The sequence below is a fragment of the Heterocephalus glaber genome, unplaced genomic scaffold (assembly GCF_053883595.1).
Source record: "Heterocephalus glaber isolate CG9 unplaced genomic scaffold, H.glaber_assembly_v1.0 deba00001861, whole genome shotgun sequence".
NCBI classification, from domain to species: domain Eukaryota; kingdom Metazoa; phylum Chordata; class Mammalia; order Rodentia; family Bathyergidae; genus Heterocephalus; species Heterocephalus glaber.
The window spans coordinates 531,133-555,488 of record NW_028258501.1 but is presented as its reverse complement, the minus strand read 5'-3'; the positions used below and the strand labels follow the sequence as shown (position 1 = coordinate 555,488).

At 61.4% G+C, this 24,356-nt stretch overlaps 1 protein-coding gene across 4 annotated transcripts; it reads left to right on the top strand.

The window, feature by feature from the left end:
* Positions 1-1,346: 1,346 nt before the first annotated feature.
* On the top strand, positions 1,347-22,625 carry L1cam (L1 cell adhesion molecule). Of its 4 annotated transcripts, XM_021252277.2 has the most exons (29): positions 1,347-1,438; positions 9,921-10,108; positions 12,556-12,579; positions 13,253-13,358; positions 13,550-13,749; positions 14,638-14,760; positions 14,860-15,030; positions 15,216-15,327; positions 15,447-15,631; positions 15,749-15,880; positions 15,988-16,131; positions 16,363-16,474; positions 16,560-16,726; positions 16,826-16,982; positions 17,073-17,197; positions 17,322-17,432; positions 17,605-17,802; positions 17,973-18,043; positions 18,176-18,398; positions 19,174-19,289; positions 19,435-19,636; positions 19,717-19,839; positions 19,938-20,111; positions 20,217-20,336; positions 20,447-20,602; positions 20,688-20,822; positions 21,033-21,105; positions 21,196-21,207; positions 21,510-22,625. In XM_021252277.2, the coding sequence occupies exons 2-29, from the start codon at positions 10,033-10,035 to the stop codon at positions 21,739-21,741; spliced, it is 3,780 nt and encodes a 1,259-aa protein (XP_021107936.1). In that variant the 5' UTR covers positions 1,347-1,438; positions 9,921-10,032; the 3' UTR covers positions 21,742-22,625. The 4 variants fall into 4 exon arrangements, with proteins under 4 accessions (XP_021107936.1, XP_021107937.1, XP_021107938.1 ...); XM_021252278.2 differs by lacking the exon at positions 21,196-21,207; XM_021252279.2 differs by lacking the exon at positions 12,556-12,579 and having other exon boundaries at positions 1,361-1,438.
* Positions 22,626-24,356: the final 1,731 nt, after the last annotated feature.

The following is a 24,356-nucleotide window of genomic DNA, read 5'->3' as shown; positions in this document are numbered from 1 at the left end:
GGCTGGCCTGAAACTCACAGTGATCCCCTTGCCTCAGCCTCCCTAGTGCTGGGATGACAGGCGTACACCTCCACGCCCAGCTAATAATAACTTTTACACTAAACAGAGATGGCGCCCATCATCATGTGTTCACAGAGGCACATTGTGGATGGGGTGTCTTCTGTTCTGCCAACGTCCCCGCCCTGCCCAGCATCCAGCCTCCATTAGGCGGAGGGCTTGGGGGAAGGCAGCAGTGGAGAGGAGAGAGGCCTCGGTTACTTCTGCAGGTGAACGAGGGGGATCTGAGCGCCGACCAGCACAGGCCCGAAGCTCCTGGGCCCTTGGCGCCCTCGGTCTCCACTGCTGGCTCTGGAAGTAACAGACCCCTGGGCCCGAGGGGCGCCCTCCCTCGCCAGGTCTGGCCTAGTCCACTCCCTCTGAAAGACCCCTGACCGCCTGGCACCCGACCCTGTGAGGGAGGAGGACCCTGCGCCACTTGGAGGCTGCGCTTAGGGCCCAGGAATGCTTCACTGGGCAACAGGCATGCCCATAAAAATACCATGGCCACCAGGGCTGCAATCTGCCATCTGGGCCCTAGGCCTTCCGTGCCCCACAGCCGGGGGCTCTGCGCGAATTCCAGCCCCTCCCCTCCCCCTCGCCTGGCCTGGCCTCCTGGGGGAGGTCACTGCCACCAGCCTCGGAGGGGAGCTGGGAGGAGCCTTCCTTCACGGTGCCCTTTGGTGCTGCCGGGAGGGAGTGGGGTGGTGGGAAGGTCACGATGAAGCCAATCCCGGGGACAAAGAAATGCCACGGGGCCTAGGAGGGGTTGAGGCAGAGCGGGGAGTTGGAGGTGGTGGTCTGGGGCCCTGCCGTGCCCCTCCTCCGCGGGCTGGGGACACCCCTCCCACAGAGCCCAGCCCCGGTGGCCCGCGTAGGGAAGGGCTTGGGGCAGACCCGGGGGACAAGGTGGAGAGACGCGCACACGCGTATGGTGCCCGTCACTGGGCTTCCAGGGAGGGTCGGCGGGAATGGGGGGGGTCCCTGCCCAGTGCCCCGTCCAGCGCCCGGCCTCGGCACTCGGGGGCACCCTTTCGCGGCGACCCCCTCTCCCAGCCTTCACTGTGCCGGGGCACCTCGGACCGGGGACTCTGGGGCTGCGGGCGTGGTCCCCTTGAGCCCCAAGAGGGGGTCGCCAAGGGGTCTCCTGTGCACGCTGGGCTCCGCCACCCGGCTTGGCTGCAGCGCGGGGCGGGGGCGCGGCGGGGCGGGGGCGGGGCGGGGCCGGCGGCCGCGAGGTGATCTCACTCCCTCCCCTCCCCCCTCCCCTCCCCTCCCCCGCCTGCGCGCGCCCGCCAGCCCGCATCGGCGTCGCAGAAGCGCTCGGGCGGCGGGGCTGAGGCCGGCGCGTGCGGAGCCTGGGCGGGCGGCCCGAGCGGCGGCGGCAGCAGCAGCAGCGCAGGTAAGGCGGGATGGCCTGTACCCCCGGCCCGACCGCCGCGGCGACCCCCTCTGCGCTCCTGCGCGCCCGCCGCAGCCCTGCACCGGCCTCGGGAGGAGGGGGTGCCCCGCCCGGCAGCGGGCCCCACCCTTGCCGGGGACCTGGCTCCGGGCACTGCGGTCGCTAGCCCGCCGGGCGAGGAGGCCGGGTGCTGGAGCCTGACAGGTGCCCCAAACGCTCACCCAGGGAGGGGCGCGGAGGGGGTGGTCGGGCACGGTCTGCGTGGGCCGAGGGGCCTAAGTTGGCTGGCCCCATGGGGGTGTGCGCGCGCTACAGAGAAGCTGAAACGAGCGAGTGTCCCCCCAAGACTGCCGCGGGGTGTGGCTCTGGGCGTGGCCGCCCCTCTTCCTGGTCCTAGGGTTCTCCTGGCCGAAGAAAAACCTGGCTGCCAGAGTGGTGGGAGATGGGGTTCCACTGTCCTGCATTGAGGGGATGTGGGGACAGGGCTGGGCACTGCCTGCCCCGTGCCCCAAAGTTCAAGGGGGGCTTTGTTCTCTTCCGCCTCCCCAAATTCCAGCCGGGGTCCCCCTGGAAGCCTGCCACAGCAGAACCGGGGACCCCGTCCAGGCATAGCATCTGGGGTCATTGGGTAGCAAGGGGGGCCTGAGTGAGGCGGGTCTGGGCACCCACTGATGGGCCTGCCCGCGTGCACGTGGGTGGAGGAGGTGGGCCCTCAGGTAGGGGTGAAGGAAGAAGGGCCTCGCTGGCTCAGAGCCCGTCCCTCCCACTGCAGGTCTTTCCCCCACTGCCAAGACTTCCTGTCTTGGTGTCATTAAGGGGGGGTTCTCCAATTCCTATTCCCTGCCTCCTACGTCAGATTTTTAGGGTCTTTCAGTTGACAGAGATTGCACAAAACACCTAGTACGACCTGCTGTCCCCACAGGGCATCTGTAACCCCCGCCCACCCCTGCGCTTCCAGGAGGCACACCCACCCACCATCTGTCCACCGAAAGCGGGGGCTGCCACATAGATGCCCTGGTCCTTCCTGTGGTGCCGAGGGCTGGGGCTTCCAGTGCTCTCTGCTGACTCACGTGGCCTCACCTCTTCCCGTGGGAACTGCTACTGTTGCTCTGGTCCCCTGTGGGGTGGGTGGGGCAGGGGCCTGCAGGGTCCAGACAGGGCCAGGTGGGCCTTTCACCTGGGTGGCGTTGGACAGTGCTGCATGTACTCACCTAAGGACTTTGGGCCTTCAGGGACCTTCACATGGCGAGGTGGTGGAAGCGCTGGCACGGGGACTGGAACCTCCTCTGCTCCTGGCCATCCCTCGGCGACATCCCAGGGTCTCTTTCTTTCCGTATTTATTTATGTTTCTGTGTATGAGATCCCAAAGCAATATATCTCATTGTAGTACACTTGAAATGTACAGATGACAACAAAAGACCAAGTGCAAAACCCGTCTGGCCTCCCCGGCTGGCTGCCACCCACTCCCTGCAGGGCGTCAGGAGGGCACTGAGTGCCCAAAGCTGCCCAGGAGCCCCGTTGGCCCGGTGAGCTTTGCTCCTACGGTGGCGAGTTCCCTGCCTAGAGCTGAGCAGTCCTGGGTGAGAAGTCATCCTGGGGCAGCTTCTTCCTGCCAAGTGCCCACTTGGGCCAGGCTCCAGGCTGCCCATGCAGGAGTCAGGGACAAGCTGGACTAACCTAGCCTGCTCCACGAGAGATAGGGACCCGCTTTCTGCTCATCCCTGTGATGATTTGAAGGGAAAAGGGAGGCTGAGAGTGAGGGCCTTGTTGGGAGGCTGCTCTGGTGAGCCACTGGCTTCCCCACGGCCCATACCCTTTCTGCCACTGGCCCAAGGCCCAGGCACTTGGCTAGGACTGCTTGGGAGGGACAAGGGGACAGCCCAGGTGCCATGTCGGCCGCCCCCAGCCCAGTGGCTTGGGACAGCCAGGCCCTCACCTGCTCTGAGTTTTGGCTTTGTTGGCTCTCGTGGGAGTACCGCTACCTCCTGAGATGGCAGCATCGGGGTGCTTTTCTGGAAAGAGGGGGTGGTGTGGCCTTGCAGTGAGCCACCCAGCATGTTCTGGAGAGGGTCGAGTAGAGGTGGGGGCAGGCATACCCTGCCCGTGGCTCCGACACCGACACTGAGGAAGCTGGAGTCTGAACCCCACTCCTGTGGTTGTTGAGTTGGGTTAGGTCCCCGGGTGGAGCCGCCTGGAAGGGGCCCTGAAGCAGCATCCCGTGTCCCACTTGCTGTGACCTGGCCACCCTGGCCGCCCTCCTCTCCTGCTTCTCCACCTGTCAGCCTCGGGCTGGACCCCGTCAGCTTTCCCTTTGGGGCTCAGTGGCGTTTCCCTGCCGGGGGTGCACCCTTCCTCCTCCTCTGCCCTGCTGGCCCCTCCCCTTCTTCCTCCCTCCTTCTTCCTGTACCCCTCTCTGCTTTCCCTCTGGCTTGTATTCTATCTCTGCTCCACTCCCAGCCTCCACCCCAGCCTCTCTAAGGGGCCCCAATGGCCCCCAGGTTGGCGCTGAGCTGCGGCACTGAGGATGACCCCTCTGCGCTGTCCAGCAGCCTGTCAGCGTGCCTCTGCTGGGCCCCTGCCCCTGGCTCGGGCTCCATGGACCTGGAGGGTGGACGGGGGCACCTGGTGGCCACCAGCCAGAGGAGTAAGGCTGCCTGACCATTCCCTAACACCAGCAGTCCTTGTGGTCGGGAAAGGCTGTGGCTGGGAGGTCCTCTTTGGGCCAGATCTGATCTACTGGGCTTTCTTGATGCTTTCTTTGTCCACTACCCCCACACACCCAAGGCCTCAGGTTGAACGCTGCAGAGCTCTGTCTCTCCACATGCCACTCATGCCAGTCTGCGGCCCCCAAACCTAGCAGGGGCAGCTGGTATGCAGGGCCTGGGTGGGGCAGCAGGGTGGCAGCATCCTGGGCTTTTTGCCCTTGGCAGAGGGGCCTTCAGTGCCTTTCCATCTTCATGGCAGTCTGAGAGTGGAGCTTGCAGTTCGGGGCCATCCCCGGGGCTGCCCTTCCTGCTCCGAGCTCCAGTCTGAAGCGCCACACAGAGGTCAGGTGGGAGGCCCCCGGGCCAGAGGTTTGCATGGGAGAGTTGGGTTACAAGGAGGCTTTGGGCGTGCGCGCACACACACTGTGTGTGTGTGTGTGTGTGTGTGTGCGCGCGCGCGTGCGTGTGTGTGTCCCAGCACTCTTATTTGCATGAGCAGGGCTTGCATATCTAGTCACGTGTGCACTTGTGTGCGTAACTTCCATTATTCCTGTGTGCTTGGGTTGGAGCCCTCCATTTGGTCGCATTGTGCATGGTGGATGTGAGTGTTCTTGAGAGAGAGCGTCCCCACATGCATGTGACCACATGGTTTCCCCTCAGGTGGCCCAGCTCGGCCGGGGCCGGGAGGGATGGGGCTGAGGGTGGTAGCCAGCCCCAGCCTGTGGCTTCAGCAGAGGGGGCTGTCCCCCAGTCCCCCTCCTGCCATGTGGATTCATGTTTTAGGAATGCCAAGGCCCTGGGGAGGACAGAGACGCCATTGTCCACCCCCAGGCTTCCTGTGCCCCTTCTGCCCTTTAACCCTTTAGGAGTAGGGAGCCGGAGGGGCCTGGTGGGGCCAACTAGTGTCTGTTCCATCTCACACGCTACAGCACACTTGGGGCTTTGCTTGGTGCCTACTCTGCATCCTCAGCACCGGACGCAGGGACAAGGGACAAGCTTGTGTGCTGAGGGCCACTGCCCAGGAGCAGGGTGTGCTGTCCCTGCTGGCCTGGCCCAGAGGCTCTGGAGTACCTGGGAGGTGGGAACCTTGTTCCCTGCCCCATTGGGGCACTGGGGACACTGTCTCCCCTTTGGCATAGACATGAAGCCCCTGCTAAACCCTGGCTGGAGAGAAGGCCATCCAGGTCACAGAGCCTCTTTGTGAAGGGGCTCAGGAGCCTTTGGTTGCAAGCAAAGGGTCACTGTGGGCCCAAAGTCTGGACAGCAAGGGAGGAGACCAGGAAACCCAGCTGTCCCCAAGCCCAGGCAGAAAAAGAGTTGACTACTTGGATGAGGGGGGGTCTTGTGAAGGCCTCGAGGGCTCAGGCCAAGGGGGACCCCGCTGGGGGAGGGGTGGGTTGCTGGGGTCAGGTTCCTGCCCGTACTGAGATGTCACATTGGTCACATCGGTCACATCCTACTTCCACAGGGCCTCGGGATTTGCCTACCAAATGGGCCCCGCACCGGGGTCAGGACGGCTTGCAGGCTACACTTGTCCAGGCTCTGGTCCCCGGGACCTGAGTGGGCACACATGTTAGGGTGCCAGAGTCCTCGAGAGGCCACCTAGCCCCAGCGTCGCTTTGGGCAGCTACAGGAGCCTCCATCCCATGGAGGGCCCCACCCCGATGAGTGGGCCCTGGTTTACTGGCTGTGAAATGGAGCCGGTGAGGTGTGAAGGCAGGGGTGTAGGGCGGAGCCAGCGGTGAGGACCCTCCCTCCTCCCCACAAAGCCTCACTGCCAGCTGCCCCCTTCCCTTTACAGGTGAGCTGAAGTTGCCTTCGAGACAGAAGCCTCCAGCAGGTGGCTGAGGGGTGGGCTGGGGGTTTGGGGGCCTGAGGTCCCCCCTAGGGAGGAGTCGGGGGAGCGCTGAGGACTAAGCTGCCATCTAAGCCTTCTAGGCTCCCAGGTTCCTGTGGGGGCTCCTTCCTGGGCCCTCTCAATAATCCAGTGGGCTTCACTGAGGCCTCCCCCACCTCTACTGGTAGGCCGTCACCATAGAAACATGCCTGCCACTGCCTGGGGGGAGGGGGAGGGAAGTCTTAAAGGAACAACATGCATGGGGTGTAGGTAATACCCATGACCCAGTGTCCGCACGGGTAAGCCCAAAGGCACCCACATCGTCCTGGGACTGCCACCCACCCTTTGCCACTCCCGGGTGTCCTGGGCACTGGGGCTCCAGTCCTGCCCCAACTCTGGCCTCAGGTCCCCAGGTGCTTCCATTGCCCATCCACCTGGGGCAGGAGGGCCTTGAGACCTTTGCTCCACCCTTTTGGGGCCCTCTTGTTGCAGGGACTGAGCTGGGGCACCCTGGGGATTCCCGGGGTGCATGAGTGTGGGTGTTCAGGTCTACTAGGCAGAGTGGGAGGCCAGCTGTGTGGAGCGGACTCCCTAGGGGCCCGGGGCCCTCGAGGTCAGCGTGGGGCTCCCCTGGGGCCTTGCTGAGCCCCTCCCTATAGTCCTCTTGGGCCTAACCCTCATCTTCTGGCCATGTCCCCCTTAGTGCCAGCCATGGCCTGTCTATCTCCTGGCCCACTGGGGTGGCATGGGATACTCCCACGTGAGGGTGGGGAGGAGGCTGGGTTCGGGGCGGGCTGTTCAGGAGTGCCCCACCTTTGTCTCACTCTCCGAGCTGTGCATGAGCACGCAAGCACACGCCCAGACACGCACGCTCACTGGGTGCCCGCGGGTGCGAGTGCACCTCCCCCAGCTGCACACTGCAGCCGTCCTGTCGTCTTGTCTCAGAAGGCTCTCCTGAGACCCGGGGGGGGGGGCTCCCTCCCCTCCCCCTCCCCCTCCTCCCTGCAGGAACCCCACCTGTTCCCTGGCACGTGCGCCCTGCAGGTCACCAGGCACTGGGTCATTCATCTTGTCTTACAATTGTCCTCATGCCCCAATGCCACAAGTGGGCAGGGACTTGCCGCTGCCGCTGTGGGGCTTTGTCTCTCCAGCTCTCCGCTCTGTTTGTCTCCCCGCCCTGCTCGTCCATCCAGCCTGACCTCGGAGCCCAAGAAGGCCCCTCCACTGACCCAGGCTCATTTTCCTTCCTCCCCCGCCCTCCCCACAAGCTGCGGAGGCTACTGGCCCGCGCAGGCGCAGAGCCACACACCCGCCCTTCGCTTCTCGCCCTTTCTGCCATTCCTCAGCAGCGCGATCTGCAGCTGCCTCTCATCCTTTGTATTCCTTTTCCTCTTCGATCCCTTTCCCTGCTGCTTGGCTCTCTGTTTTGGGATTCCTCCTCCTTCCCACGGCCTCCATCTTGGTTATCCCTTGGCTATGGGGTCTCCCAGTGGCTGTCTTTGTCTCCTGCTCCTCTTTCTCACTCTGTCTGTCACCTTGGCGGGCTGGGCCCAGGCTCCATCTGTGGAGGAGCACCCCTCCCCTGCTTCCTCACCGTTGGTGGTGCTGATGGGGGGCTGGGGGCCTGCTGAGCTGACAACCTTAGCTTACTCTGTAATTGCCTGAGGAGTGGTCAGAGATCAGAGACCAAGCAGCAGTGGGAGAGGAGGAGGGGGAGCCCCCCTAGCTGTTGGGAGCCCCTCAACCTTCTGGCTCCTTCCTGCCTTTCTCTGGGTAGCCAGGGCAGTGGCAAGGTGTGACAAATGCCCTGAGTCCAGGAAAGAGGTTGGCTTCGAGGGTGTGCTGACCGCAGGGTGGGGGTGCTGGGTTTCCCCTGCAAGTGCACCCCAGGCACTTTCTGGAAACCTAGGTCTGGAAGACAAATGGAGGGAGCTTCAAAGCCTGCTCTGAGGCAGGAGGGTCCTTCTTTGAGCTTCCGTTTGCTCCAGTTTTCCTCCCCTCCCCCTCCCAGGCCAGTGCTCAGGGCTCCCAAGGCTGCTTTTTGATGCCCGCCCGCTCTCTGATCTGAGTCTCCTACTGCTTCCTACAGGCCTTGAAGTCAAGGCCAAGGCTTCCTGGGGCTGGCCCTGATCACTCAGGCTTTGTAGGGGGAGCTATGGGTAGAACACACCCACTGTCCTCCACCCACCCAGGCTCCTGCTCTGTATTTTCAAGTTGAGAATCGGCCATCCATGCTCTACTTCCTACCTTCCCAGGCATTCCTGTGGCCTCTCAGCCATCTGCTTCTTCACCACCCTCACCAGCTTTGGACGGAGCAGTCCCAGGTCTCCAAGTGCCTGCTCCTCTCTACCATGCCTTCTCCTTGGCTAGTCCCCAGGCATCTGCTACATTCACTCTCCTAGGCTACCTCGTGGCTCCTGGATACTTCTTGGCCTAGTCCAGATGCCTTAGCACCGAATTTCAGGCCTCTCTGATGGCTGTTCTGCTGTTCTAAATGAGGCTTGATTTCCCCTTGCTAAGATCCTGGCTGGGTGTAGGGAAGGTCCCTGAATGGGCTTGGTGAAGGCATCCAGACTGAGGCTCCAGCCTCCTAGCTCTTGGTTACCCAGAAACCTGCTCTTCCTCTTTCACACCCCTTCAAGCAGTGCAGAATAAAGTGGCCTGTTTTAGCCGAGTGTGGTGGTGCATGCTTGTAATCCCAGTACTCGGAAGGATCGCCATGAGTTAGAGGCCAGCCTGGGCCACACAGTGAGTTCAAAGCCAGCCTGAACTATTTAGTGAGACCCTGTTTCAAAAACAAAGACAAGGGTCGGGGATTTAGCTCAGTGGTTCCGCTGCCTGCCTTGCAAGCCAAAGGTCCCGGGTTTGATCCCTGGTACAGAAACAACAACAACAAAAAACAAAGACAAAACAGCAACTAAAAAGTGACCTGCCTTCTTGAGAGTCTGCTTCCTCTTCTAGTCATTGTCACAGAATCCCCTGTCCTGGACCCTGGCTTTGGGGTCCATTGCATGCAGGTGCATTGTGGCATGGCTTGGGCTTGGGGCGGACATAGCTGGAAGTGGAGTCCCAAGGACTCAGAAAGAGCCCAAAACTAAGACTGCCAGATGCTTGTGAGGTGTCCCGACTGCTGCCCTGCCCTTGGCCTAGAGCATCTGAAAGTGGGGAGGCCACAGTCACCGCTAGTGTCCCCAGGGGCTAAGGGGCAGCCTCAATGAGAGGCTGAGGGCAGCAGGGAGATGCTTTCCTCTTGCTGGCAGGTGCCCTCCCCTTCCTCTTCCTTTTCCTGAGCCTGGTTTGGGCCTGTGTCCTTCCCTAGCTCACTTGCCAAGGTCCCTGGTGACTTTTAGGTACAAACATCTCCCAGGGCTCAGTTGGCACCGAAAGCCACAGCAATGAGATGCCAAGAGGAGTCCTTTTCTACACATGTGAGCATACAGACACACAGAGGCACCAACACACAGCTGGCAGACACACACCCGCATGTACCCACTCATGAGTGCACCCCTCCCAGGGTGCACATGCTCACAGCCCATACACCCGGGTGTGTGTGCCTGCCATACGCCCCACATGCAGGCCCATGTCCACACTCGGGCCCCCAGACACCTGCTTCCAGGCGTATGGTGACACGCAGATGAGGGTGGTGTGCACAGTGGCTGGAGGGCGGCGCAGAGTTGGTTGGGGCAACAAGTTGGTGCTGGGGAGGCAGCTGGTGGGGAAGGCACAGACTCGGTTGGAAGGGGATGAAAGGCAACCTGGAGGCCAGGCCAAGGTTTCTGCCTCCAAGGTGGGGGGGATGGGGAAGGGAGGGCCGGGAAGCCGGTCAGCCGGGGCGGGGCCGGGGGCGGGGCCAGACGCCGGGCTCGCCCAGAAGTTAGTCAGTAACGTCCCCTCTCTCCTCTCCTTCCCCACCCTTCCCTTCCTTCCTCCTTTCTCCCAGTGCGCCCACAGGCGGGGCTCCCCCCAAGCGGCCCCCTTCCCTCAGGCCGGATCTTGAGCCGAGCCCGGCCGGCTGTGCCTTGCCGCCCCGCGCCTCCGGCGCCACCGGGAAGATGGTCGTGGCGCTGCGGTACGTGTGGCCTCTCCTCCTCTGCAGTCCCTGCCTGCTCATCCAGATCCCCGAGGAATGTGAGTGGCCTCCTAGTGCCGCCCTGATGGCTCTCTTTATGTTCCACCTCCTCCCCTCCCCCGCTCTGGACCTTCTCCTCTCCTTTTCTGGGCACAGGGTGGGCAGGAGGTCCCCAGGGTGTTGGGTGCTCCCGGAGGGAAGGGCGAAGTAAGGGGCCTGGGGCGGGTCAGCACCGCGGACAGGGATAAGCGCGGGCCGCCGCGGTTTCAGCACCACGGACAGCGTCCCGGCCCAGACACCTGCGCGAACCCAGCTGTCCCTCAGCCCGACCCAGCCCACTCGGGACTGCTCTGCTCCTACACCCCGCACGCCCCCCGTGGCTGTGGCTGCCGGGAGAAGGGGCAGTCCTCAGTTCTCAGCTAGCTTGTGCGAAGGCCTGCATTCAAGTCTTGCCCTGTTTGTAAATTTGGTAATCCGCAGCTGGTTCTTTCCCATCTTGGCCCTTGGTAGCCCTGCCTCTGAACTGAGACAGGAAAAGACACCTTGAAAACACCAGGTCCCTATGTAACAGCTTTCTGCATCCTTTCGTTTTCTCATGGTGCTGGGATGGAACCCAGAGCCTCTTGCATGCTAGACAAGTATTGTACCACTGAGCTGCACCCCCAGCCCACTTTTGGGGTCCCTTTTGATGTGAAGTTATTTGGTGAGGATGGGTGTGTGTTTGTAGCGCTTCTTGGGTGGGTCCTAGGTAGGTGTGTGGGTATTGTAGAGTGTGCCTGTTGGATTGTGACTAAACATGAATGTTTGTGTGTGCTTGTAAGTTGCACTGACTCATCCAGTGTACTCATGTGTGCAGTGTGACTGTGACTGATTTCATTTCTCATAAGTTTGTGAGTCACCATATTTGTTATCAGGCCTAGGAATGTCACATCCGATTGCAGTGGGGGGGGTGTGAGGATGTAGAATCCAATGTGGGTACATGTTTGCATGTGGGGAACATTGCTGCTGGGGTGGGGTTTTCTCTCCAGTATGAGGAGGAATTGTAAACACGCTGCTGCAGGTGGCAGCTGTGCCTTAGGAGGGGCATTTAACAAAGTATTGTTTGTGGGGCATTTGTGTTTCTGGAGCTATGAGGTGTGTGGCATGGGACAGCGCTGAGAGGTGGGGGTTGAGTGGCACCTGCAATCGGGGCAGTGAGACTTTGGAGGAAGTATAGAGGGGTGGGGACAGAGCTTGGGATGCCCCTTAGGCATGTACAAGAAGGTCCGTACGGCCACACCCATGAGGGTACCCCCCACCCCGAGTCCATAGACGCACTGGGATACAAGAGTGTCAGTGGACACAGATGAGCCAGCCAGGCACCGAAGTGGGAGAAGGGCAGGTGCCTGAGAGGGTACACCAGTCAACACCCACTTGGGCATTGTGTGCTACACCGTGAGTCCACACCAAAGTCAGGTGGGACCCAGCTGTGTGCGACACACTGGAGCACAGGTTCCAGGACAGCCACACCCGCATGCCCAGACCCCGCTCATGCCCCTCAGGGGCATGTGCCAGTCCTCTTTCCCTCTCTGCCTACTGGTCTGACTTGCCAGGACCTCATCCTGGGCATCTGCCTGCCCTTCTGCTACATGGGCTGGGTCATCTTGCCTGGAGTGTGTGTGTGTGTGTGTGTGTGTGTGTGAGAGAGAGAATTTAGAGAACAGAGGCTGTGGGCAGTGAGAACTAGGCCAGAGTCCACAGCAGCTCCAGGGCTGCCCTGGGCACTGACCCCAATTTGACATGGTGGGCAGCCAGGTGCTTCCCTGTTGAAACCTCCCCTCTGTCTCCTCCTCTCCACCCATGCAGTCCCTTTTCTCTCTCCTGCTTCTTCTTCTGAGTTGATCTTCCCCACCCCATTGTTGGCCCTGTCCCTGTCTTGCTCTCAAGCTGGGGCCCTCACCCCGAGGTCTTCTGCAGGGACAAAGCCGAGCCCACCTGCTGCTCTCCAGCTTCCAGCCCTCCTTGCCCTCCCCGTGCAGTCCTGGGCCTGGGGCACTTGCTCGGCTTCTGCCCCAGGGAGCCGCAAGCCACCTGGGAGGAAAGAAGGAGCCAGGAGGGCTGGCACCTGCTGTCCGTGTGCTATGGAGATCCAGCTGTGGCCGCACCTTCGGGAGGGCCTGGAGGGGGAAGGGCTGCAGGCTCCCGGCTGGGCCGGCTAATTGAAAACACTGAGCCATGCTAATTGGATTAGGAGGGAAGAGGGCCGAGCAGGGAGGGTGTCCAGGCCTCCCGGGGTGGTGTCAGGCCTGCTGGGCCTACAGGCCTGTCCATGACGCTGCGCAGATGTGGTTTGTTCAGGGCAAGCCTCGGATGTGCTCTCTGGACCTTGTCCTGTCTCCCCAGGCTGCAGCACCACTGCCATGCCCTTTCCTGTCCCTCTCCCTGTCCCTGTGCCTGTCCCTGTCCCTTCCCTTCTTGGGCTGCCGTGCCTCTCAGTGCCTCTCTCCTTCTCTCCCCTGCTGTCCAGATTTCTCAGATGAAGGGCACCATGGTAAGTCATGTGCGGGTGGGACTGTGTCTCGGGAGGCTGAGGGCAAGAGGCCAGCCTCTGGCCCTGCCGTGGCCATGTGCTGTGTGGCCTGGTGGCAGACTCCTGGCTCTGGGGCCCTGTCGCCACCACACCTGTGCTGGCCCACTCTGCTGCCGCCCTCCTGATGAGAATTGTCCTTGTCCCTGTGCCTTTTGCTGCTGCTTTTTCTTTTTATTTTTGTTCTGCCCTCACCCCAGGTTTCTTTGTAACTTCTGTTCTTCTGTTGCTTCTCTCTCTCTCTCTCTCTCTCTCTCTCTCTCTCTCTCTCTCCCCCTCTTTCTACATTTGTTTCTGTGTCCCTTTTTTCTTTTATTCTTTTCTCTCTTTTTTGGCTTTTGAGACAGGATCTTGCTATGTAACCCAGGGTGGCCTCAAACTTGTGGCGATCCTCCTGCCTCAGCCAGGTCCTGAGTGCTGGGGTGACAAGGATGCAGCACCACGCCCAGCTTTTGTGTCCCTTTCTGTCTCCCTCTTTTCATGTCCCGTGAGCTTCTACTTGGCTCTTCCCCTCCTGCGCCCCATGCCATGGGGCCCCTAAGGCCCCCAGACCTGATTCCTTCATGGGACCCATGGGCTGAGATCACCATGCAGCCAGACAGCATCTTCACTGCCGCTGCCCTCACCCTGTCCCCAGTGATGGAGCCTCCTGTGATCACGGAGCAGTCTCCGCGCCGCCTGGTTGTCTTCCCCACGGATGATATCAGCCTCAAGTGTGAGGCCAGAGGCAAACCGGAAGTCCAGTGAGTGACCCTGCTGTCCTTCAGAGCCTCTGTCTTTGATCCCCAGGCTCGGCCTGACTCTGGTGGCCCTGAAGCCTTGCCTGCACCTGCCCATTCCTGAGCCCCAGGCTGTGCCCGCCCTCACCTCTGTCCCACTGCAGGCCCTGCCTGGGCACCGGGGCCACTGGCTTCTGAGCCTGTTCCGCCCACAGGTTCCGCTGGATGAAGGACGGCACCCACTTCAGACCCAGCGAGGAACCAGGTGTAATGGTGCACGAGGCGCCCCACTCTGGCTCCTTCACCATCACGGGCAACAACAGCTTTGCCCAGAGGTTCCAGGGCATCTATCGCTGCTTCGCCAGTAATAAGCTGGGCACTGCCATGTCCCACGAGATCCAGCTCATGGCTGAGGGTGCGAGGCCTTTCAGGGACTGGGGAGGGCACAGGGCACCTTGGTGGAGCCCACAGGGAGTGCGCTGTGCAGCCCGACACGGCCAGGGTGCCCTGCCGCTCTCAGCCCACACAGCTGCCCCCATAGCCCTTTCTCTTGTGTCCTGAAGTCACCTCCCTTCCCCCCGCCAAGCTTGAGGTCCCCTCCTCGGCCCTTCCTCCTCCAAGCCTTTCTCAACCTGCCTCCTGAGGCTGCTGCTGGGCTCAATGGGTGGAGCTGGCTCCGTGCCTGCTTTGCCCCACCCAGGCCAGCCCTGGGTGTGAGACCTTCTCCAGGGCTGGCTTCAGCTTGTGTTCCAGTCCCCACCCATTTCCCCATCTCTGCCATCTATCTTGCTCCTCTTCCCCAGCTTTCCTGGCTGGCTCTGTGCTGCTTCCTCCTCTCTTGCTCTCCGCTGCCCCCTCTGCACCTCTGCCTCGGCTTCTCCATCTCCCTCCTTCCTGCTGTCTTTATCTGTGTCGCCCTTTCCCTGGGGTTTTCCCTGGCATTCCATCCTCCCCAAGCTTTCTTCCTCCAGAGCGCTCTCCTCTTCCCTCCCCGCCTCTCCAGTTACCTTGGGAACCATTGCCATGGTTTCCGTGTCAGGATGATGGAAGGGTCTGTGACTCCCGCATCCTTCCACAGCTCCCCTCCCCCACTGCTGCACCTCGCCCCCCCCATCCTTTCCTGGGTGGGCAGGGAGAGCTCAGAATCATGCAGGTTAGCTCTTAATGCTCACCCTGCCCCACCCCGGGGGGAGGCTAGTCTCCAGGGAGCCCCAGGAGGACCCAGGTCTGTCTCCTGTTATGGTGCCCACCCTCCAGCCTGGCCCTCACCTGTCATCCATGCCCAACCTGTCCATCCCTCTAGGTGCCCCCAAGTGGCCCAAGGAGACGGTGAAGCCGGTGGAGGTGGAGGAGGGGGAGTCTGTGGTGCTGCCCTGCAACCCCCCGCCTAGCGCTGAGCCTCTGCGAATCTACTGGATGAACAGCAGTGGGTGGTGGCAGGGCTGCTCATGGGGCTGGGTGTTGGGGGGGGTCCTGGACGGGGTCCTGGACAGGGTCCTGACCCCCGCCCCGGGCTTCTCTGTAGAGATCCTGCACATCAAGCAGGACGAGCGGGTGTCCATGGGCCAGAACGGCAACCTCTACTTTGCCAATGTGCTCACCTCAGACAACCATTCGGACTACATCTGCAATGCCCACTTCCCAGGAACCCGGACCATCATTCAGAAGGAGCCCATCGACCTGCGGGTCAAGGCCAGTGAGTCCCTAGGCTGTGACCCCTCCCCTGCCCCTCCCCTCTGGCCCCTCCCCACCAGATGGCTTGGCGCTGTCTCCACCCTGCCTGACCCCTTCCTGGGTGGTGAGAGAACAGGGGGCCAGGGTCTCACTGGGGTGTCCAGTGTCCCTTGGGACCCCTGGCCATCCACTCCTTTGTCCTGGCAGCCAACAGCATGATTGACAGGAAGCCGCGCCTGCTCTTCCCCACCAACTCCAGCAGCCACCTGGTGGCCTTGCAAGGGCAGCCATTGGTCCTAGAGTGCATCGCCGAGGGCTTGTAAGCCAGAGCACCTGGGCTATGGGAGGGTGGAGCCGGTCGGCAGGGGCTCCAGCCTCCCTCTCGGCTAAGTGGTCTCCCCTTTCTCTTCCTCCTTGCCTGTGCCATGGCCTGGGCAGCCCCACGCCCACCATCAAGTGGCTGTTTCCCAGTGGCCCCATGCCAGCCGACCGCGTCATATACCAGAACCACAACAAGACCCTGCAGCTGCTGAATGTGGGCGAGCAGGATGACGGCGAGTACCACTGTCTGGCTGAGAACTCCCTGGGCATTGCCCGGCACATCTACTATGTCACTGTGGAGGGTACGGGCTCCCCAGAATGGCGCCGCGGATGGTGACATCCACTGTTGGGGGGAGGACAGGCTCTGCCTGGGGACCAGAGTGGCTGCAGGCTCAGTGTGGCCCTCCTGTCCTCCCTAGCTGCCCCGTACTGGCTGCACAAGCCCCAGAGCCATCTGTATGGGCCGGGAGAGACGGCGCGCCTAGACTGCCAGGCTCAGGGCCGGCCCCAGCCCGAGGTCACCTGGAGGATCAATGGCAACCGCATGGAGGGTGAGAGGGCAGCCCTAGGGACCTAAGGGAGGAAGAGGAAGGGGCGGTGGGCACAGTGTAGCTCAGTGCTCTGGCCTGGACCCGTGGGCCACTTGTCGCACACGCAGAGCTGGACAAGGACCAGACGTACCAGATCCACAGGGGCGCCCTCATCTTGAGCAATGTGCAGCCCAGTGACACCATGGTGACACAGTGCGAGGCCCGAAACCGGCATGGGCTCCTGCTGACCAACGCCTACATCTACGTTGTCCGTAGGTTCAATCCCTAGGACTGTGAATGAAAGCAGTAAGCGGCCCGGGCCAGCCGGCAGCTCCTCTCCTGGAGCCGTGAAGGGGACGGGGCCGGGCCAGAAGCCTCCTGGGCAGGGCAGACTGCTGGCTGGGCTTTGCGAGGCTGGGAACCCTGTCGGTGGCAGAGGCAGCGGCCCCTGGGAGCCCTGGGGCCGGGTGTGGGCCTGAGTCCCGAGACTCTTCCCCTACCAGAGCTGCCGGCCAAGATCCTGACGAGCGACAACCAGACATACATGGCGGTGGAGGGCAGCACAGCCTACCTGCTGTGCAAGGCCTTTGGAGCCCCGGTGCCCAGCGTGCAGTGGTGAGTCCTCTGTCGTGCCTGTGCCCGGAACAAGAGGGTAGAGGCAGGCCCGGACATCTGAGCTGGGCCTTTGTTCTCACTCCAGGCTGGACGAGGAGGGGACCACCGTGCTTCAGGACGAACGTTTCTTCCCCTATGCTAATGGGACCATGGCCATCCGAGATCTCCAGGCCAATGACACCGGGCGCTACTTTTGCCAGGCTGCCAATGACCAGAATAATGTGACCATTGTGGCAAACCTGCATGTTAAAGGTCAGCTGCTGTGCCACAGGACTGACAGCACCCCTGGGAGCGGGGCCAGGGGCTCTGGAGGCCGTCAGGGTGACCTTCCCTTTCCTTCCTCGCCCTCAGAAGCAACCCAGATCACACAGGGGCCTCGGAATGCCATCGAGAAGAAAGGCTCACGGGTGACATTCACATGCCAGGCCTCCTTTGACCCCTCCTTGCAGCGCAGCATCACCTGGCGTGGGGATGGGCAAGACCTCCAGGAGCTTGGGGACAGTGACAAGTGAGCAGGGCTGGGGGCCAGCCTCCTGGTCTCGTTTATGTGGGGTGGGGGACAGGTGGCAGCCACAGGACAGGTGTGGCCTCTCCCCAGGTACTTTATAGAGGACGGACGCCTGGTCATCGACAGCCTGGACTACAGCGACCAGGGCAACTACAGCTGCGTGGCCAGCACTGAGCTGGATGAGGTGGAGGGCAGGGCGCAGCTCCTGGTGGTGGGTGAGTCCCAGGATGGCATGGGGCATGTGGCTGGGGCACAGGGGACCCTGACTTTAAGGGCCCTGGTCCTGCTGGGGGGTGTGGCTCACAGGTGGTCTGAGAACCCACCTTGTGTGGCCCGCAGGGAGCCCAGGGCCAGTGCCTCATGTGGAGGTGTCTGAGCGACACCTGGGGAAGCACAGCCAAGTACACCTGTCATGGACCCCTGCTGAGGACCACAACGCTGCCATTGAGAGTGAGAGGCCCGAGCGCTGGCCCTGCCCAGGGTGTCCCCAGCCCCGGCTCCCATGCCTGCTGGGTGGTGGCTCACAGTCCCTCGAGGAGTTCCAGTTGGCGTGGACCCACCCCCAGTGCCCTCCTTGTTAAGCCGCACCCCATTAACCCATTGCCCCTTCACTTCCTGACAGAGTACGACATTGAATTTGAGGACATAGAAATGGCACCCGAGAAATGGCACAGCCTGGGCAAGGTGCCAGGGAACCAGACTTCCACCACCCTCAAGCTGTCGCCCTATGTCCACTACACCTTTAGGGTGACTGCCATCAACAAATATGGCCCTGGGGAACCCAGCCCACCCTCCGAGACTGTGGTCACGCCTGAGGCAGGTGAGCCAGGGCCACCCTGAGGGGGTGCCTGTCACAAGGGCCCCAGCCCTGCAAGGAGGCCTGGAGGGGGTCTGCGCCCTCACCACCCAAGGTCCTGCCCTGCTCCCTTGGGGCCACTGTACCTTAGGCTCCTAGGAAGCCCTGGGGTGATGTGCTCGTGTTGCCTGCAGCTCCAGAGAAGAACCCTGCAGATGTGAGAGGCGAAGGCAATGAGACCAATAACATGGTCATCACGTGGAAGGTGGGTCCCAGGCAACTCACCCCTCACAGGGGCTGGGCAGGGACAGGGTGGGGGCGTGGCTGCTGTGCTGGAGACAGGGCACAAAAGGTGAGCACTCTGAGCAAGCTGTCTCTTTCCTGCTGTCCCCTGCAGCCACTGCGGTGGATGGACTGGAACGCCCCCCAGGTCCAGTACCGTGTGCAGTGGCGCCCACAGGGCACACGGGGGCCCTGGCAGGAGCAAACCGTGAGCGACTCCTTCCTAGTGGTGACTAACACATCCACTTTCGAGCCCTATGAGATTAGGGTCCAGGCCGTCAACAGCCAGGGCAAGGGCCCTGAGCCCCAGGTCACCATTGGCTACTCTGGGGAGGATTGTGAGTATCGGGAGCCAAATAAGGACATGGGTCACATGGCCAGTGACACTGGTCCCTTTACATTGATGCAATACACTCATCTAATTGTCAGCTGGATCCCAAAGTTTACCAACAACCCTGTCTCCTGCAGTTCCTCCGCTGTCCCGGGGGTCAAGGACAGGTGGAGCACAGCTGCCCTGAAAACCCAAAATCCAAAATGCTCCAAACTCAAAAACTTCTCAAGTGGGACTGGGGATTTAGCTCAGTGGTTTCGTCACCTGGCTCAAAAGCACAAGGTCCTGACTTTGATCCCCGGTACCAAAAAAACAAAACAAAAGAGTCAGGTGTACTGGTGCACTCCTGTCATCCTGCCACTCAGAAGGCTGAGGCAGGAGGATCACTGCCAGTTCAAGGTCAGCCTGGGTGCATAGTGAGTTCAAGGCCAGGTCGGACTATACAGACAGACCCTGTCTCAAAATACTGAAATATCAAAAGAAAAAAAAAAAAGAATTGTCCATCTTCGAGAAAGCTCATTAAATCAATGCAAATAGCCCTAACCCGAAGAAGCCAAATGCAAGGTTTCTTTCTGGCCCTGGCAGTGTGGAGAGGCTGGTGGGCATGGCACATTACCGGCAATCCCCAGTCGAGGTGTCCCCTGGCCTCTGCCTAAGTGAGCGTCTCCTGTTAGAGTCCACACTGCAGCCCCTCATGAACCCTGCCCACTCGGCCCCTTGGGGAAGGGCTCCTGGCTGGCCGGGGAGGGAGGGTGGCCCTCCCCAAGTCCTGCTGTTCGCAGACCCCCAGGTGAGCCCGGAGCTGGAAAAGGTCAAGCCCCTCAACTCAACTGCCGCACTGGTCAGATGGAAGCCCGTCGCCTTGGCCCAAGTCAAGGGCCACCTCCGGGGATACAATGTAAGGGCTCAGGGTGTAGGATGGAGGCGGCGTTCTGCCACCTGCCAGCCACTGTCCCGGAAGTCCTTGTTTTGGGAGAGTCCCTGATGAGGGTGGTGGGGAGCATGCACGTGTGGCCCTACAGTGTCTGCTGTCCACTGTGCAGGTGACATACTGGTGGGAGGGCAGCCAGAGGAGGCACAGCAAGAGGCATGTGCACAGAGGCCATGTGGTGGTGGCTGCCAACACCACCAGTGTCATCCTCGGCGGCCTGCGGCCCTACAGCTCCTACCACGTGGAGGTGCGGGCCTTCAACGGGCGGGGCTCAGGGCCAGCCGGCCAGCAGTCCTTCGAGACGCCGGAGGGAGGTGAGTGTGGGGCCCACGCCCCACCCCGTGGCCCTCGCTCCAGGCCTGGGAGAGACTCTGCCGCTCTTCTCCACCCACAGTGCCCGGCCACCCCGAGGCGTTGCACTTGGAGTGCCAGTCGTCCACCAGCCTGCTGCTTCACTGGCAGCCACCGCTCAGCCACAATGGTGTGCTTACCGGCTACATGCTGTCCTACTACCCATGTACGTGCAGCTCGGGGAGGGCCGGGCCGGGCCGGGCTGGGGCGCAGGCACCCGGAGGGGCTGAGCTGGCAGCTGAGCCAACCTCGCTGTCTTCACAGTGGACACAGGCGGTGAGCAGCAGCTGTCATTCCCCCTCCAAGACCCGGAGCTTCGAACACACAACCTGACCAACCTCAGCCCCGACGTGCGCTACCGCTTCCAGCTGCAGGCCACCACGAGGGAGGGCCCTGGCGAGGCCATCGTGCGGGAAGGGGGCACCATGAACCTGTCCGGTGAGCTGGGGGGCTGTGGGTGCTGGGCCTCAGCTGGTGCGGGGGCTTTGGAGGGCCAGTCTGCCGGCAGTTGAGTCTTCAGGAAACTGGACCTTGACCTCCCAGGGAAACCGGACTTTGGCAACGTCTCAGCCATGGCAGGCGAAAACTACAGTGTGGTCTCCTGGGTCCCCAAGGAGGGCCAGTGCAACTTTGGCTTCCACATCTTGTTCAAGCCGGTGGGAGGTGAGGCCGGGGGCCCCTGGGAAGGCGGGCTTGTGACCAGGGGCCTGCTCCCCCCATCCCAGCGCACGCTCAGCCATCTTTCCCATGTCCCCTGTCACCGCTGCACGCAGAAGGGAAGGTAAGCAGTGACCTGCGGCCACAGTATGTCAACTACAACCAGAGCTCCTACACGCAGTGGAACCTGCAGCCCGACACCTACTATGAGATCCGCCTGCTGAAGGAGCACACGCTGCTGGGCCAAGCCAACGTGAAGACCAACGGCACCGGTGAGGCCACGCCTTGCCCCCACCTCCTGGGCCCAGGAAGGCTGAGAGGGGGCTCACTCCAGGCGACCCTATGCCCTCTGCCCAGGCCGTGTGCACCTCCCACCCGCTGGCTTCGCCACCGAGGGCTGGTTCATCGGCTTCGTGTGCGCCATCGTCCTCCTGCTGCTGGTCCTGCTCATCCTCTGCTTCATCAAGCGCAGCAAGGGCGGCAAGTACTCAGGTACTGGGAACCCAGCCAAGGCCCAGTGGGCTCGTCTGGGCTTCTGCTGGGGTGGCATGGGCAGGCCAGAGGCCAGGCAGGCCAGGCAGTGGCCAGGTCCCCTGGGGGCCGGCGACCACCCGAGGCGCTGTGGCTGCTCAGAGCGCGGGGACCTGGAGCTTGGTGTCAGGCTGGGTGAGAGAGGGACATGGGGCCTCTCTGTGTCTCCAGTGAAGGACAAAGAGGATACCCAAGTGGACTCCGAGGCGCGGCCGATGAAGGACGAGACCTTCGGCGAGTACAGGTGAGTGGGGCGGTGCAGGTGCCGGGACCAGCTGGCCCGTGCCCTCGGCCTGACCCCTCTCTCTCCCCCTCATGCTGCCGGCCGGCCCAGGTCCCTGGAGAGGTAAGGCAGGTGGCAGTGGCCCCCCAAGGACAGTGCATGCCGGGGAGGGCCCGCTCCTGGTGACCCTGTGCCCAGTCCCTGGTCTAGCAGCTCCACTTGGGCCAGAGACCCTCAAGCCTTGCTCCTCCCTGAGCCTTCCCCACAGGCAGGGGACCTGGGGCCAGACCAGGCTGTGCCAGTGGCTGCCTCAGACCCCAGTCTGCCAGGCGTGCCCATCTGGCCCCTCAGATGCAGCCTCCTCTGGTGGTGGTAGGACAAGCACCCTGGCCAGGTCCCCACCCACACCCTCTGCATCCCTGCAGCGACAACGAGGAGAAGGTCTTTGGCAGCAGCCAGCCATCTCTCAATGGGGACATCAAGCCCCTGGGCAGTGATGACAGCCTGGCTGACTACGGGGGCAGTGTGGATGTCCAGTTCAATGAGGACGGCTCCTTCATCGGCCAGTACAGCGGCAAGAAGGAGAAGGAGGCCACCGGGGGCAACGACAGCTCCGGGGCCGCCTCCCCCATCAACCCCACGGTGGCCCTCGAGTAGTGGGGCCCAGCCAGGGACGAGGCCCCGCCCAGCAGGGAGGACAGGAGCTCACCGCCTCTAATCCCTCTCTTACCACCCGGCCCCACTCTGTTGCCAAAACCCAGCTGCACCCTTTCCCGGGCGCACGCTGCTTTGCCAGGGACCCTCGGGTGCTGCCGTGCCAGGGGAGAGGGTGAGGCGGGGTCTCCTCAGAACTGGGACTGGCGCCTCCCCCTCTCCCAGCCACTCCTCGGCCAGGCTGGCTGGGGACAGGACTTGATGCCCCTGCCATCTGCTCCATTTTCTTTGCCATCTCTGCTCTGACTGGAACGAGAGCTGGGCAGGCTGGCCCCAGGTACAGGGGTGGGCCATCTGGAGAGGCCCAAGTCCCTGTCCCCAGTAGCACACTGGGACCACGGCCGGCCTGCAGGAGCTCCACACACGCGCTGCCTTTGTACCCACCAGACAACATCCAAGTGGCCTGTGTCACTGCTGGGGGCGGGCACCTCTTCCCACTGCCCCCTGCCAGCTTCTTGAAGCTGCCACTGCATCCTGGACCCTCAGCAGCCCTGCCCAGCCCAGTTCCCGTCCCCAGCCCCCCAGAATGTAAATACACCGTGACTGAAAGTTTGTACCCTAGCCCTAGTGTGTAGGCAGATATCTGAGTCTCTACGTGGTTTCTAGGTTTCATAACAATTAGCTTTGATGATCCCATCCCAGGAAAAATAAAAACACATGCGAAAAGACAAAAAAAAAAGGCAAGATTGGTTCTCACAGCACTGCTGTGCCCACCCAGCACGCCTCTGCTTGGCCTGCTGACGAGCCATCTACAAAAGCAAAAGTATATATATATATATGTACATAAATATCAGAATTATAACAGGCAAATAAAAACCTGGAAGTGAGGAGCGCCTCCTGTCATCAACCTGCGTGCTTCCAGATTCCTGGGTCCCCATTCTCAGTGCAGGGGTCATGGGAGTGCTGTCCCTGGGCAGGGTGCCCCAAGACCTCCTACCCCCCACCCTTAGCAGTCTGCCCAGCTCAGAGCCAAAAGCCCCTTTGTAATTTTTTAAATTGTGAGACCACATCTCACTAAGTTGCCCAGGAGAGAAAAACAAAGATGACCGTGGCTTGGACATCATTACTGAGCACTGGGCACTGATTCTACAAGTGCTCCCAACAGCCTGCTTCACTGACACTGAGCCAGCAGGCAGCCTTGGCTTGAGGTCTGTGGTGACATCACTCACAGGGCCACCTGTCCACTGGACCCTGTGCAGAACATTGCACTTGTGGGCCGGGGATTTAGCTCAGTGGTTTCGCCAACTGTCTTGAAAGCGCAAGGACCTGAGTTCGATCCCAGGTACAAAAAAAAAAAAAAAAAAAAAAGAACATTGCACTTGTGAAGGGAGGAGCCGGGAGGCAGGTGCACGCTGCAGGCCATGCCCAGGGCCCTGCCTCTTCCAGTGCCAAGGCCCTGGGTTCAATCCCCAGTAGCACAAAACTAAATAAATAATTAATTAAAATAAACTGATCACATCTCATCATGGCTCAGAGTATGGCCATGGAGCAGCAGTATTTGTTTGCTTATGGTACTGGTGATTGAACCCCGGGCCTTTGCACTGAGCTACATCTGAGGCAGGAGGATTACAAATTGAAACCCAGCCCTGTTACTTATGTAGTTGATTTCCTTGCATAGGAGTACTCCTGACTCAGTGGAACATTTTGTGCCAGTGAATCTGTCTGCTGATTCTACCTTCACACCCAGGGAGAGAGACAGCAGGAGACGTCCTGATCAGTTTCCCTACATAGATTCCTGGTTGCAAATTCCCTTGACCTTGCCCCCGTGGGCCCGCTTCTGTGTTGTGACTGACAGCCAGAGCAAAATCTGTCTGACTCGGGAGAGCCCTCATCAGGACTGTCCGTCCAAAGCCCATTTATCTGAGCGATCCAGAGGAAGCCCCACCCTAGTGCCTCCACCCTACTCTGACGCTGCTCCTTCTGTTCCATCCGGACCCCAGCTGCCTGACACCCCGGCACCCACAGTTTCTCCCCCAGCTGCCCCACTTGAACACCTGTCGCCGGGGCCCAGCCAGCCTCTGACCTACTGAGAATCCCTCTGTCTCCACTTGGCACCAGGCCCTTCCATGGAGCTGCCCCTCAGAGAGGCCTGCAGTGTGCCTCAGACTCAACCAGACAGAAGTCTCCAGCCAGGACGCCCCCTTTACTACTACTAGCCCTTCTCAACCTCAGATCTCCTGAATTGGAAGAATCACAACCCAGCTTACTTGGAGAAGCCTCAAGCCATCGTTGACCTTGGGGAGTCCATCTTCCAGAACCACCAGCCCCCCTGGGAGGATTGCCACCAGCTGCTCATCACTCTCTTCAACACCGAGGAGTGTCGTCGCATCCTACTGGGAGCCCGATGCTAGGCTGAAGGTGAAGCTCCCCCACTGCCACTGCTGACTGCATTGCCTGGGTGCACGCAGCAGTCCCTGATGGCCAAGCCCACCGGGTCTACACCAGGCCTGAGGGCGGAGGCCAGATGGACCAATACTGTAAGGCCCTACTCCACGGACTCTGAGAGGGAGCCAAAAAGCCCACCAACATGACCACCACCACCACTGTCCTCCAAAAGC